This window comes from Octodon degus, unplaced genomic scaffold (genome assembly GCF_000260255.1).
Source record: "Octodon degus isolate 3935 unplaced genomic scaffold, OctDeg1.0 scaffold00213, whole genome shotgun sequence".
NCBI lineage: Eukaryota > Metazoa > Chordata > Mammalia > Rodentia > Octodontidae > Octodon > Octodon degus.
Genome location: NW_004524789.1, coordinates 1203724 through 1217911, shown reverse-complemented (window position 1 = coordinate 1217911; position 14188 = coordinate 1203724). Strand labels below are relative to the sequence as shown.

At 44.5% G+C, this 14188-nt stretch overlaps 1 protein-coding gene across 1 annotated transcript in view; it reads left to right on the top strand.

The window, feature by feature from the left end:
* Met (MET proto-oncogene, receptor tyrosine kinase) overlaps positions 1-12004 on the top strand; it is an 83358-nt gene extending 71354 nt beyond the window's left edge. The window contains exons 16-20 of the mRNA XM_004644868.2: positions 2563-2744; positions 5667-5776; positions 6943-7108; positions 9612-9748; positions 9864-12004. Coding sequence (XP_004644925.1) covers positions 2563-2744; positions 5667-5776; positions 6943-7108; positions 9612-9748; positions 9864-10074 — 806 coding nt within the window. The 3' untranslated portion in view covers positions 10075-12004. The remainder of the gene's footprint in view (positions 1-2562; positions 2745-5666; positions 5777-6942; positions 7109-9611; positions 9749-9863) is intronic.
* The last annotated feature ends 2184 nt before the right edge of the window (positions 12005-14188 follow it).

Sequence of the window (14188 nt, the reverse complement as noted above, 5' to 3'; positions counted from 1 at the left end):
TGCTGGCCCTGCCCCTGGGGTACACTGAGACAGCAACAGATAGTGGGTGTGGTGGCATGCGCCTGTAATTCCAGTACTTAGGAGGCCAAAAACAGGAGGATCACTATGAGTCCAATCTGCCTAGTGAGGCCCTGTAGACCCTGTACTAACCACATCAAAAATAAAATAAGTGATGAAGAATTTTTATGAATTTTACAGTATTTGTTATAATACATAGTGTTGTCTTCCAACCAGTTATTCATATTACCAAATATATGCATGTAAAATTGGAAGAAGAAGAGAGAAATGTATAAGGAAAAGTACAAACAACTGAAAAAAGAGACAAATTAAAGCATTAACAGCTCCTTTCTACATACCAGCAGAAATGCATAGTACAGTGGTCCAAACCATCTTCTTTATATACATAGATAAATCTCCTTTCCCTACTCCCTCTCCTGTCCTCCTCAACTCAGTAACTCTTTCCTTTTGAATAAGTTCATTCCCTTTCCCCAGTCTCTATTGTAGCCTTCAGATTCCATTTTTCTCTTTCAGGTTCTCACACTAAGGAGACAATACGATGTTTGTACATGCAGGTCTGATTTATTTCACTTAAGAGTATGTTCTCTAGTTGCATCCATTTACCGAAAAAGATTCAAATTTATCCTGTTTTATAGCTGAATAATACTCCATTGTGTAAAAATAGCACATCTTCTTTATCCATTCGTCAGTTGATGGGCATCTGGGTTGTTTCCAGGATTTAGCTATGACACACTGTGCTGCTATAAACACAGGTGCACATACATCACTGTGGTGTGAGGTTTTCAATTCTTCTGGAAAAATACCCAGGAAGGAAACAGCTGGCTTGAATGGGATCTCCGATCCTAGCTTTTAAAGGAATCTCCACACTGATTTCCTCAGTGGTTGTACCAGTCTGCACTCTCACCAACAGTGCAGAAGGGTTCCTTTCCTTTGTTTCCTAGTTTGCCTTTGATATTCTGGGTCTCTTCTGGTTGCAAATGAATTTGAGGAAAGTTTTCTCTAGCCCTGTGAGATATTCTAATGGTATTTTAAGTGGGATTGCATTGACTCTGTATAGCAATTTTGGGAATATGGCCATCTTCACAATGTTGGTTCTTCTTATCTAGAAGCATGGAGTATTTTTCCATTTTCTCAAATCCCCTTCAAGTTCTTTTCTCAGAATACTGTAATTATCGATGTAAACATCTTTTACATCCTTTGTGAGATTGATTCCTAAGGGGTTTTTTCTTTTTTTTTTTTTTTTTGAATGTTATTGTGAAAGGCATGGTGTCCCTAATTTCTCTCTCAGTGTGTTCATTGTGTACAAAAATGCTACTGATTTTTGCATGTTGACTCTGTATCCTATTCTCTGAGCTGCCTCATCTGGTGGTAGCTCATATCCTGTACCCAGGCAGAAGGAGTGTTACACAGAAACACAAGAAGAGTCAGAACACAGGCCTGGCTGGGCCTCCCCCTCAGTTGGCCAGCAGTAGATCACATCACATTTCTGCACACCTGCCTGCCTTCATCGCATCCCAGTGAAAAAGGACCATTTCTTGCAAGCTTAGAGCCGTTTGGATCTTATAGAACAGATTTTTGTCTCACATATTCCCCTTTTAGGTATCTTCCCAAAAGAGTTAAAGTCACCAAATTACAATGAGACCTGCACACCCATGTCTAAAGCAATATGATTTATAAGAGCTAAGTCCTGCAGACAGTCTAGATGTCCATCAGTATAGACTGTTGGCAGGACTTAGCTCTTATGAATAGGTGTTTTTAAATGTGTTATTTAGACACAAGCAAGTACTACTGTGCCATGAAGGAGGATAAACTGGAGGCATTTATAGGTAAATGGATGTACCTTGATACTGTAATATTAAATGAAATACATCAGACACACAAGCTTAAATATCACATGATTTCTCTTAAATTAAAAACCCATATAAAGGTCAAGATAAAAAACAGATAATAGGAAGTAAGATCTTTTGCAAATGGGAATGGAGACAAAAGCAGGAGGGAGATGGAAAGGAATGAACAAATTAATTGAAAGAAAAAAAATAAAAATAGAACTTTGGGGAATGGGCAGGCGACCAAGAGGTGGGGGGCGAGGGAGGGCCGTGCAGAACGGGGAAGAAAGTAGAACTGAGGTGTTACATGCCCGCAGAGCTTCCACGACCAATGGGATCAGCATGCTCTGCAAGTGTGCACTAAGAAAAAAAACATTAATTAAATAAATCTTTTTCTGTTGTTAACCTGCCTTTAGTTGAAGAGTTTCAAGAGTAGCTGGGGTGATAGCTCAGCAACATAAGCTCCTGCCTGGCAAGAGCAAGGTCCTGAGTTCGATCTCTGGTACCAAAAAAAAAGATTCCCAGCCGTGCCGCTCCCAGGGCCTGAGGGGGTGTGCGCACACCTTCTGCTCCCGGGGGACTCACGGCTTCCGTGCTGTTGCAGAATGTGAAGTTGAGACCAGTGGTTTTGTATTTTGTTGGGCTTCTTTTGCAAATTTGACAAAGCAACCACTGTTCTGTGATAACTATTCTATCCCTCCTGCCCCCAATTTCTCAGGAATCACTGACATAGAGGAAGTTTCCCAGTTTCTGACCGAGGGAATCATCATGAAAGACTTCAGCCATCCTAATGTTCTCTCCCTCCTGGGCATCTGCCTTCGAAGTGAAGGGTCTCCGCTGGTGGTCCTGCCATACATGAAGCACGGAGACCTTCGCAATTTCATTCGAAATGAGACTCATGTAAGTATATTCTCGAGCCAGCCGTGCCTTCAGAACATGCTGGCTTTGAGTCGTTTACAAAGCTGCTAGCCAAAGCCATTTATGTAGAACATGACTCCTTGGAGCCTTTGTCCTGCTGGCGTGATGTGGTGCCTGCAAGGGTGTCCTGGGGCAGTATCCTACCTGCTCAGCTAGCAGCCCCGCTCCACCACCCAGCTTGTCCATTAAATCACCTTCCAGCGCTTACTATGCATCAGGAACTAGGGATCGTGGGGCAGATGGAGATCTAACAGGGTTTTAGCAGAGTCACCTGGAGCTGTAGCTCCAGGAGACGCGAAGAATTAGTTATGCACCAGGGCCCTCCTGTCCTTCTGCTCGCCGCCCTCGCACCTACCTCAGGACCTTTTCACTTGCCACTCCATCTGCCTAGAGCACTCCTCCCTCAGCCCTCCACACATCCCTCTCCATCGTGTCCTTTAGCAATTTGTCCTAAAGTCTTCCTCAAATTGAGGCTTCCCTGATCTTTTTAACGTTGTAACTGGCCCACTCCGATCATCTTGCTGTGGTCTGTCTCCTGGCTTTACTGTCCTCCTTGATTCTACCCTGCGATACAGTGTGCCTGAGCTATCCAGTACCATGACACAGAGCTCCTGCGTACTGTCACAAGTTCAAATGAAGATGTCCTGTAAGGGCAGAGCACATAACATGGAGAATATTTAGTATAACAAACTAAGGTATCTGATTAATAATTGTTCATATTGATTACAAGTTGAAGTAATATATTAGATGTGTTGGGTTGACAAATACATTAAATTAATTTTACCTTTTTTTACTTTACATATATGCGTGCTGCCTATGTACGTGGACACACATGCCGTAGGATGCAAGCCCACGAGGGTGGGGAATCTTGGTGTATTTGTTCGTTTCTATAGCTCCACAGCCTAAGATAGTTTCCGACTCAGAGGCTGTCAGTAAATATTTGCTGAATAAATGAGCTCGGGGTTACAAAAGAAGATTGTGAGCTCTTGCAAGTGGGACTTTGCTTTATGACATTTTTATGCCAGGACCTAAAGGGTGAACAAATGTTTGCTAGGCCGGGACCAAGGAATTGGTGGGGGAGGGAGGGGAGTCCCCAGAACTGAGTTCATCCATGGCTCCAGGCTCCTTCTTGGTTCCCTTATTCCAGATCTCTGGAAATCAACAGAATAGCGTTGATCAGACACCTTTGGAAACATGGTGTCAAGTTCTGAAAGAAAATAAGCTTGGGGCCAGGGAGATGGTACAGTAGAATAAGCACTTGCCTGGCAAGTGCAAGGGCCTGAGTTCAATCCCCTGTTCTGCAAAAAAAAAAAAAAAAAAAAAAAAAAAAAAAAAAAAAAAAAAAAAAAAAAAAAAAAAAAAAAGCTCAAGATAAGTTGTGTTCAAGCAAAAGAATAAAACAATTCACTCTCGGTGAATTTTTGCCAATGACGTCCATTCCCTTGCATAGTGTGAAGCTCCCCTGAGAGATCCTACTTTAACTCCTGCCACTCCCCTGCCCCGCTCAGATGCTGCACTGCCTTCTCGGCAGTACTGTTTAATTCCCTAGGGTTGAAGCACAGAATCATCCGATAGAGCATAGTACTCTGGCCTTTCATAACCCGAGGAGGAGTACACTGTGCATCAGGGGGGTGGCAGCCCATCGCTGGGCCCCTCCCACTGTGCCTTGTGCCCACCAGCTGCGCAGTGACCCTTGCTGATGACCAGGCCTTCATCAGGCTGTTGGCCACAAGGTCATCTTTACTAAAGGTGTGTGTCCAGTTCTGTGAAGGGGGTCACAGAGAATGAGCCATCCTGTTCTCTCTGCTGGCCCAGAATTTCAGGAGCTGAGTCTGGGGAGGTGAACTTCTCCTTAACAGCTTTCACAGAGGAGGGTAAAATCCTAGCTGCGCCACTTACGTCTGAGTGGCGTGGCGTGATTTACTGCTCTGTAAGGCCCTGTGTGTGTTTCTCATGGTTTGACCTCTGAAGCCTGCTAACCCTGAAGGTTCTGCTATGCCCAGGGCTGATTCCTAGAGATTATAAACAACTTGCCTTCTGCTTTGTTTGTTTGTTCTTTGCGGTACTGAAGATAGAACTCAGGACCATACACTTGCCAGGCAGGTGCTTACGGCACTGAGCTATCTCCCAGCCCTCACCTGCTTCCTGAATATGTATTTCATAGATGAACCAACCACTTTAGCACCCACACTTCAGCCACTGCACCTGCCCTGGTCATTCCACTGCCAGCTACTGGACAAGAAGGGAGAGCCTTGCTCCCCTCTCCAGAGCTTACAGAAATTAGTCCAGGTAACCAATCTGAAACTGGCTTACCCTGCCTCACCTTTGCTTCCTATGGAAACCACAGTAGAGACCTCTACTACAGCAGGAGGCCTCCCTCCTGCCTCTCCTGTTCTCTCTGCTTCTGATTGTCTCCTGTGCTTTCCCACATGACCCTGCGTAGCTGGACATTCCCCATCATCTTAGACTATCCAACTGTGGTCAGCAGCAGTGGTCTCCCGACCTGTTGGCCTCATCGTTCTTGAGAGATAAGAAGACCTTGGAGCTGGGGATGCAGCTCAGTGGTACAGCCCTTGCCTAACTTGCATGAAGCCCAAGGTTCAGTCCTCAGCACTGCAAAAAAAACAAAGGGGAGGTGGAACATAAAACTCTCCATTATGAAATACTTCATTTTTCAGATGAAATGTGGAGGCTGTAACACCTTTACAGGCGTGTGTAAGAATTGGTCATAATTCATAAGAACATCTAGCCTAGTGCTTTGTATATAGTGAATATTGAACAAGTACTTGGTGCTACCAGTGGGCGCTAGTTATCTGAGACAAGGTACTTCAGGGTCTGAAATCAGAGTTAGAGCACTGGGTTCTGAGCGGCTTAATTTACACTTCTCCAACTCTTTGTTTGCAGAACCCGACCGTGAAAGATCTTATAGGCTTTGGTCTTCAAGTAGCCAAGGGCATGAAATATCTTGCAAGCAAAAAGTTTGTCCACAGAGACTTGGCTGCAAGGAACTGTATGTGAGTATGGGAAGCTCAGCAGCCTCAGCTCCGTAGTGGCCCGGTGCTGGCTCCCACTGTGCAGGCCAGGGTGTTTTCTCTTCTTATGCAAAAATCCTTTATTTCCTGTACTGTTTTAAATGGATGTATAAGCCCCAGGCATGGGGGGGGGGGGGCTTTCGGGCTTTATCAAACAAAGAATGTAAAAGGTTGCTCTTTAGGGGGTCTTAAACAGCTGTTGTGCACGCTTGCATTTCTTGGCCCTTCCCACCAGCAGCCCCAGTGTTGTGGTTTCACACTGCATTAGGGTTTGGGAGGGAGAATTTGATCTGCAGCATTTCCTGGTGGAAAGGAGAGGGCTAGTAACACGGACACCAACAGAATGTCACTGCCCAAGAGTCCATTTCAAGTCGGCCTGCAGAAGCCCTACCAAAAATGGCATTTGGCAGTGAATAGACAAAGAACTTTTATTTGTGTCTGACTCCCTGGCTGTGTGATGCAACAGTCAACAGTTTGTAATTCAGAGCTTTCCCTGGCACAACCCTGATTCATGACTTATGGCATGTGTGAATGAAAGAACGGGCTATTAATTCTCTACCGCGGTTTTGGTCCATTGGCACCATAAAAGTCACTTAAGCACAGAGTACTGATCCAGTTCACAGAACCTCAGTTTGCTGAGATGCTTTACAGAACCCCCTGTTTCTCCGTTGCCTCAGTGGTGTGAGATCTGGGTTCTGTGTCCTGACCTACTCTGTTGGAGAATAAAAGCTAAAACAACGCCCCATGTCCTGCGCCTCCCATGAGACTACATATTGTCAGTATGTTCGCCAGTGAAGATCGGTGATTTCTGCGGGTAGGCAGTTGCCGCGCTCTGTTTAGCAACCAAGGAAGGCTGAGAGGGAGCCAGCTTTCCTTCTTCTCCAGCTCTAGAGAAGAGCAGCACTGGTATTTGCATGCCATGTCATGAGTGACCGCCCTGCTCGGCCAGTTGAATTTGTGATGTAATTCTTTTGCTCAAGAGTTCTGGGGGAATTCAGCATTAGTCAATAGGCCAGAGGAAACACTCCCTTCCAAAGTTAGAGATGTCTAATACTGGTGCCACTTGTTCTGATCCGGAGATCTGCACCACCATTTTAAGTTAGTTATTCTGTTGCAGACAGCAGTAATAATTTTTGGTCTTCCTGCAGGTTGGATGAAAAATTCACTGTCAAGGTTGCTGACTTCGGTCTTGCCAGAGACATGTATGACAAAGAGTACTACAGTGTGCACAACAAGACAGGCGCGAAGCTGCCAGTGAAGTGGATGGCCTTAGAAAGTCTGCAAACCCAGAAGTTTACCACCAAATCAGACGTGGTAATACATTGGTGTTTCTCCTGGTTTTCATTCATAGCCGTCATTTCATGGTAATTTAATTAGTAAAAGAATTCAACACCACTAATTTCAGGTATCTTTAAACATAAGAGTTGGTCGTCTGACAAATACCTAGAGTATATTTTCATAAATCTACTTGTTTGATCAAAAACATTCAGGATGCGGAGCGCGGCGCTGGTTCCCTCTGGTGTGGTGCCGTCTGGGATTGGTAGCGCCTCGCGTAGCCCGCTGCCGCTGCTGCGCATTGCCCCCGAGGTAGCCGGAGGCGGTAGCTGAGGAGGTCTCGGTGAGGACGCGAGCTCGGCACCTGCCTTGGAACGTTCCCTTGCTTCTCTGCAAAGGCCTCAGGCCTGTCAGAACAGGCTTCGGAACTTGAAGGTTAACACAATAAAGTTACTAGAATAAGTTGTGAGATTTTTCAGGCTGTGGAAACTTCAGTTTTGGTTTGGGATTTTGTGTTATTGTTTTGGTTTTTGTTCTTTGAGGGTGCTACTGGGGATTGAACCCAGGGCCTCGTACATGCTAGGCAAGCGGCATCCCCAGCCCTTGGAATCTTCAATTTTAGAAGGTCAGATGAAGTAGCCATTTGGATCAAGGGATTCAGTGGCCTGAAAGGGCTGTGCCCCGGGAAACGGCAACGAGCCGTTAATCGAGCTTTTTTCAGCAACAACCATATTTATCTCTTCCTTTCAATCACAATATTCAGAGGCATTTTTTGATCTCCAAGTTTCATTTTTTCAGCGGCTCATGTCCCCCTCCATGTGCTTCTTAGCCTGAAAGTGACCAGGAAGGTGTCACCCAGCCAGAATTGAGTCCCATGTTCTCCTTGGCATACATTCAAGAGGAGATGATGCGGAAGCCTGAGCGATTCTGAGTCGTGCTTTATTTATGTACTTGGTACAGGGTCTCGCTATGCAGCTCAGACTCATAGTGATCCTCCTCTCTCAGCCTCCCCAGCGCTGGGATTGCAGGCGAGGGCCACCATGCCCAGTTCCCAAGCAGTCCTTTAAACCAGCAAAGTGCACATTTAGTGAAGTGCAGGAAACTCAGCAAGATCCAAGGCTCAAGAATTCCAGCATGACTTCAGATATACTGGGGAATCTTAGCAAGTCGCTTAGCCTCTGCGTCTTTGCGGTCTTCCCTTAAAGTACTGACACAGCTGTTTTATATTAATCTAATGTTTTGACATTTTCAAATTACAATTTAATTGAAATTAGTTCTCACTGTGTAGCTTTGTTGCCCAGCAGTTTTATTATTTCTGATATTTAATATAAATTTTCCTTATTAACATTAACATCTAGATATGGTTACATTTCTTAAAAAGTGTTTATATCATTTTGAAATCCTACAAATTTAAACACTGGAAAGTTTTCTTTATCTTCTCTTACTAATAGCTAAAATTGTAGGAAAAATACTGAAAGAGAGGATAGAAACATATTTGTGCTTTCAGATTTTATTTACTCTTTCAGGTTCTCACATGAGTGAGACAATACGATGTTTGCACATGTGGGTCTGATTTATTTCACTTAACACAGTCTCTAGTTGCATCCATTTATCTACAAAAGCCTCAAATTTATCTTTTTTATACCTGAGTAGTACTCCATTGTGTAAAAAGACCACATCTTTTTTATTCGTTCCTCAGTTGATGAGCATTTGGGTTGTTTCCAAGATTTTGCTGTGAAATTGAACTGCTAAATACATTTCCGTATATTCTTTTTTTTTTTTTTTTTTTTTGTTCCTCGAATGCCTTCAGGGCACTTTCGGCCAGCGGGAGAGTTGTGAGGTTCGAACTCCAGCAACCTGAGGCTGACAGCTTTGTGGAAGCAGCCACTTAAAGGACTGAGCTAGGGCCAGGCCCCATTTCCATGTATTCTTTTGTACCCTAAAATATGCAGATTGTGGAAATTAAAAAATAATAAAATTCTAATTTTCCTAATTAATCACCAATGATCCAGAAAAGGTTAAAAAAGCATGTTAATGGTTAAGTAAAATCTTTTTTTTTTTTTTTTTTTTGCAATGCTCACTACACCCACATACCATAACTTCTTTGATAAAACCCATTTTTCTCTTGTTTTCTTTCATACTATTTAACAATAAGCCCTCTTGCGGAAAGGAAAGGAAAAGAAAGAAAAGGAAAGGAGAGGAAAGGAAAGGCACGGAACACTGGTGCTTTGACCATAGCTACAGGAGTGAGCTTAGAAAATGTACTCCATGAGCTATAAATGAAATTTTATTCATCATATAACTTCAAATATTCTTTTGGAAAACTACACGTACTTATAATCTGGACAATCTCTGATGCTGTCTGAAGCAGGTCATGAAATGTGTATCATGTATCGTGAAGTGTGATCATCCTTAAGGCAATTTTCACCCAGGCAACGGATAGTGTTGACTCTGGGCAGCAGGTCTGCCAGCAGGACCCTTCCTGTCTTCCGCCTGTGTGGCCACACTTCCTCACCTGCGTCTCCTGTCTCTTGTTGCTTAGTGGTCCTTCGGCGTGCTCCTGTGGGAGCTGATGACGAGAGGGGCCCCCCCGTACCCAGATGTGAACACCTTCGATATCACGGTGTACTTGTTGCAAGGCCGAAGGCTCTTGCAGCCCGAGTACTGCCCGGATCCCTTGTAAGTAGGCATCCGCACAGGCTCCTCTGGTCCCTTGTGTCCCCTTCCTCGGCAGGAAGTACTTGCGTTCCAGGGCTCCTTCCCGTGGTCCTCACAGTGTTTCTTTCCGAAACAGGTACGAAGTGATGCTAAAATGCTGGCACCCCAAAGCTGAAATGCGCCCGTCCTTTTCTGAGCTGGTCTCCAGGATATCGAGCATCTTCTCCACGTTCATCGGGGAGCACTACGTCCATGTGAATGCTACTTACGTCAATGTAAAGTGTGTTGCCCCTTATCCTTCTCTGCTGTCATCGCAAGAAAACATCGACGCTGACCTGGGCACGTGATGAGGGGGAGCCCGGCCCTTCTGGGAAGCGTCACAGTACGAGCCCTAACAACGGTCCACGTTTTCTACAGGTCTCCACTGCCTGGCCCCCAAAAGGCCCAGACAACTTTTGCTTGTCAAAATTACACCAGGACTGGATTTTGTACTGTTATTTCAATCACTGGATTCTAATTTGTCCTCTGACAAAAACATAAGAACCAGAGACGTGTTTCCACAGGCATGTGACCGTGGACAACCCTGCAGCTGTGACGACACTCCTGTGATACTGGAGTCGACAACCAGAAATCTGAGTTGATGCAGCGAATTTTGAGGGCTCCTTACAAAAAATTCCAGAGATGGTCTTGTTCAGGGCAGGCCCAGCAACCCCAAGACCAGGCCACTCGGGATTTCACTGTTTTCGGAGCTCTTTTCTATGCTGTGTGGTCACAGACACTTTCATTGCCAATGTCATCTGCCTGTAGGCAAACATTCCCTCCTAGATCCTCTTATATACATTCCTTTGGCTGGAAAATATCCATAGACATTGAAGTCAAGTTACAACATAGCATGACACAAGATGTGTTTACAGATTAGTTGGGGTATTTATATACTGTATGCAGAAAATGTTAACAAATTTTCATAAAATAGTTTAGTCACAAGGACCTATGTAGTTGTCATTCTAAAGCCAACTGTTTGATACTGTTCTGGTGTAATTAATGTGGACATTTGGAAATTTTATCTGTATTTTTATGACAGCTCTGAAACAGACAAGTAATTTGTGATGATAAATATTTTTAAAGGTAAGTCAGTGTGTTTTTAAAGAAGCATACAATTGACGAAAGGTCCATTGCTCCCACCCGTGGCTAGTATGCAGAACAAAAGAGCTCAAGGGGCTGGAAATAGTAACCTCTTTCTCGGGCGGCAGCTTCCCACCTGATGAACTTTTAGGAACAAGCTTTTGGAGAGTCCAGTTTTATATTATGACTGGTTTTGTGGTAAGCAAAATACATCCTAGAAACCAACAAACAAGTGAACAAGGCAACTGAAAACCCTGGCTATTTCACTTGAGCGAACAGTGATTGTGGGCAGGACTTCCGTATTGTTTTGTTCTGTGGAATTTGTGCTGACTACTGTAGAGTGCATTGGCATAGGTTACTCTAGCTGGTTTTGTCAATGTGAACATTAAAAGTATTATATTTTTATAAAAATGTTTATTTTTAAGGATAGAAAACATTTCTTTAGGCCGTAAAATCCTGCACTGTGAACACTGCGGCACAGGCATGTGTGACTCGGATTCATAGCAGCGTGATTGTAAATGGCTGTGAACGCTGATACGGAAACACCGACGGCCAGGGCACCCCGCCCTCGTTGCGTCACCAGGACGTGGAGCCAGGGGCTCGCAGGGAGGCTCCAGCCAGGGTGTGTTACACTGAAACCCAAGAGTTGAGTTCGGCTGTGTTGCAGGAAAATGATTGCAACCAAAGGCCTTTGGCCATGGGGGGACTTGCCGGAAGAGAGGAGGAACCGTGCCGCAGAAATACTTCAGGGCAGACAGTACTACTTCATTAATGTGAAGAGTAATACTAATTCACAAGTATCGTAAGTGATGAATTATCAAAAGAATGTATGCTCCGCAGAGAAATACCGCTCTGTGTGAGATCAAGAAAACGCATGTTACGGGAACAGAGAGCTGGTGGAACACGCCGTCCTCCAGGCTGCGCACTTGTACATACCTGCTTGAGAAGGCCGCAGTGTGGAAGTCGTGTTTGCTATTTATGAACTTGTCCTTAGGTTACCGCGTCTGGAAGGACTGTGGGAGTGAGTTTTCTAAGAATTAGATACTTAGCACTGCCCATAGCTGCAATTCAGCTGAATGGTACTTTGTGTGTTAATAGTTGTTCTGATAAATCATACAGTTAAAATAAAGTGATGTAACATCTTGTACACTGAGAGCCGTGTATTACTAGCCGTGCGTGCTTACCTGCTTCACTTACATGGTGACAGAGGAAGCCTGGATTGAGTTCACCTGGCTGCTCGACGCGCCTCCCGGGCTGAGCACTTAGTCAGCGTAATGCACAGACTGGAGCTAGGACTGGCCTCCCTGAGTTCTGAGGAGGCCCTGTCTTCTCTAAGAGGGGCTGATGCCAGGTCGCAGAACTGCCTGCAGTTTCCTGACAGTATTTCAGCTGCCAGAGCACCTGGTCCCTATGCTAGCATAGCACTGTCCTCCAGGAAAATGTGACGGAAGCTAAAGACGACAGTGGCCCAGAAGACAAGACAGCGGCCCTTAGAGCAAAAGATCCGACAGTGGGGCCCTAGCTCCACTGTGGCCGCCCAGGTGGCTACCTGGGCGGTGGGAGTGAAGAGAGGCGGCCTTCTTGCCCCCACAAAAGCCGTCCTTCCCGTCAACACGCATGTTCACCCTCTGACTCATACCAGAGGAATAACTTTCACATATCCTCACATATAATTTATAATGGTAAAGAAAATGAAGGAGTATTTTAGCCATTTAAGAATTATGTAGTACTTTGGGGAAATCTGATTAATAAAAGATGCTTACAAAAATATAGTAGGGGCTGATTCTTTACTACTAGAAAATTCTATCTCTGTACCCAGCCAAACTTCCTCCCAGATAACAGATACATGACATAAAAGCTCAATCATTCTGTGCCCCATAAAGGCACAAACCTGCCATCTTTGTACCCTAGTGTCTAACGCTTGGTAAATTCTCAAATAAGTGCTACACCTGAGTGGCAGCTTCAGAGCCTCCGTCATTGTAAACCACCACAGAAGAAGGGTATTGCTGACGTAGTGGCGTACCCTGACATGACCCGGAGCGGGGAATCGGAGCCTTCTGGAGAGAGGAGTGAAGAGCATTCTTCTACAAATTTTGCTTCATGTTTTGAATCTTTAATTGCCTTGTAGAAATTAACTTTCCACTTTCTGATGGAGGCATATTTTCACTTTCTGGTCTACAGGACAGATTCCATCCCTAAAGAAATAAGGATATGAGTAATGTATAAAAATGTATGTTGAGGGCGGGGAGATAGCTCAGTAGAATAAGCACTTGCCTGGCAAGCGCAAGGTCCTGAGTTCAATCTCTGGTACCATAAAGAAAAAAAATGTATGCAGAGTACTAAAATCTTGCATTGTTGACCTGCCTGCTTTAGTTCAGGACTTAAGAATATTAGGTCAAGGAAATTGGTTTATTTAATGTAAACAGTTATCAGGCACCTGTATATGTTAGACCTTGTGCTGAGTAATGGAAAATAAAATTATCCTTTTCACTCCAAGTTTTTAATGGAAGAGTCACAAGATCACACAGTTCGTGAATGTGAGAACTGTACATCCCTTATGTCTATAAAGTGTTTCGAAGAAGCATCACAGTTTAAACATACTAAAAATACAATCCTGTGAGCAAAGCCCCCAAGCCGGACGATGCATTGAATCTTATTAAACCTGCTTACTTACAAGGCTGTTTAAAAATAAATAAGTTGAAAACCACTTGAAACATTATAGTTTCTAAATAATTGCAGTATTACTTTTTTAAAAAATGTATTTGGTACAGGGTCTCACGATGGAGCTTGGACTCATAGTGATCCTCCTGTCTCAGTCTCCCCAGCGCTGGGATTACAGGCATGTGCCACCACTCCCAGTCTCAGTGACTGGGTCAGCGCACCCAAGGGCGGGGCCGGCGCAGCATGTGGTGCCAGGGATCAAGCCCCAGTCCCCGCACTTACCTAAGCAGGCGCTTAGTCTACTGATCTCTCATCCCAGCCTAATATCTTTAGGACAATAAAAGTACATGTAAAGGTATTGGGTGGTTGGTCTGAGAGGAACCTTACAGATGTTTAAATCCAAACCCTTACCTCACACTTCAGTGTGTGTGGTAGAAACAGCTACAATTTTTCTCATCCTTGAGCACAGATTGATAGGACAGTAATGCTCGCAGATAGGAAGAGTGACAAGACAGTGACAGGGTGGTGGCACCTTTGCCTTAAGCGCAGGACACCTGAAGACATCCCCATCTCTTCTTTCTCTGAACACTCTGCTGCTCCTTTAGTGGCTTTGGCAATGACCGATTCTGCTTCTTTTGGTCTTCACACTTAGAGTGTACACTAGGCATGGACAGGGAC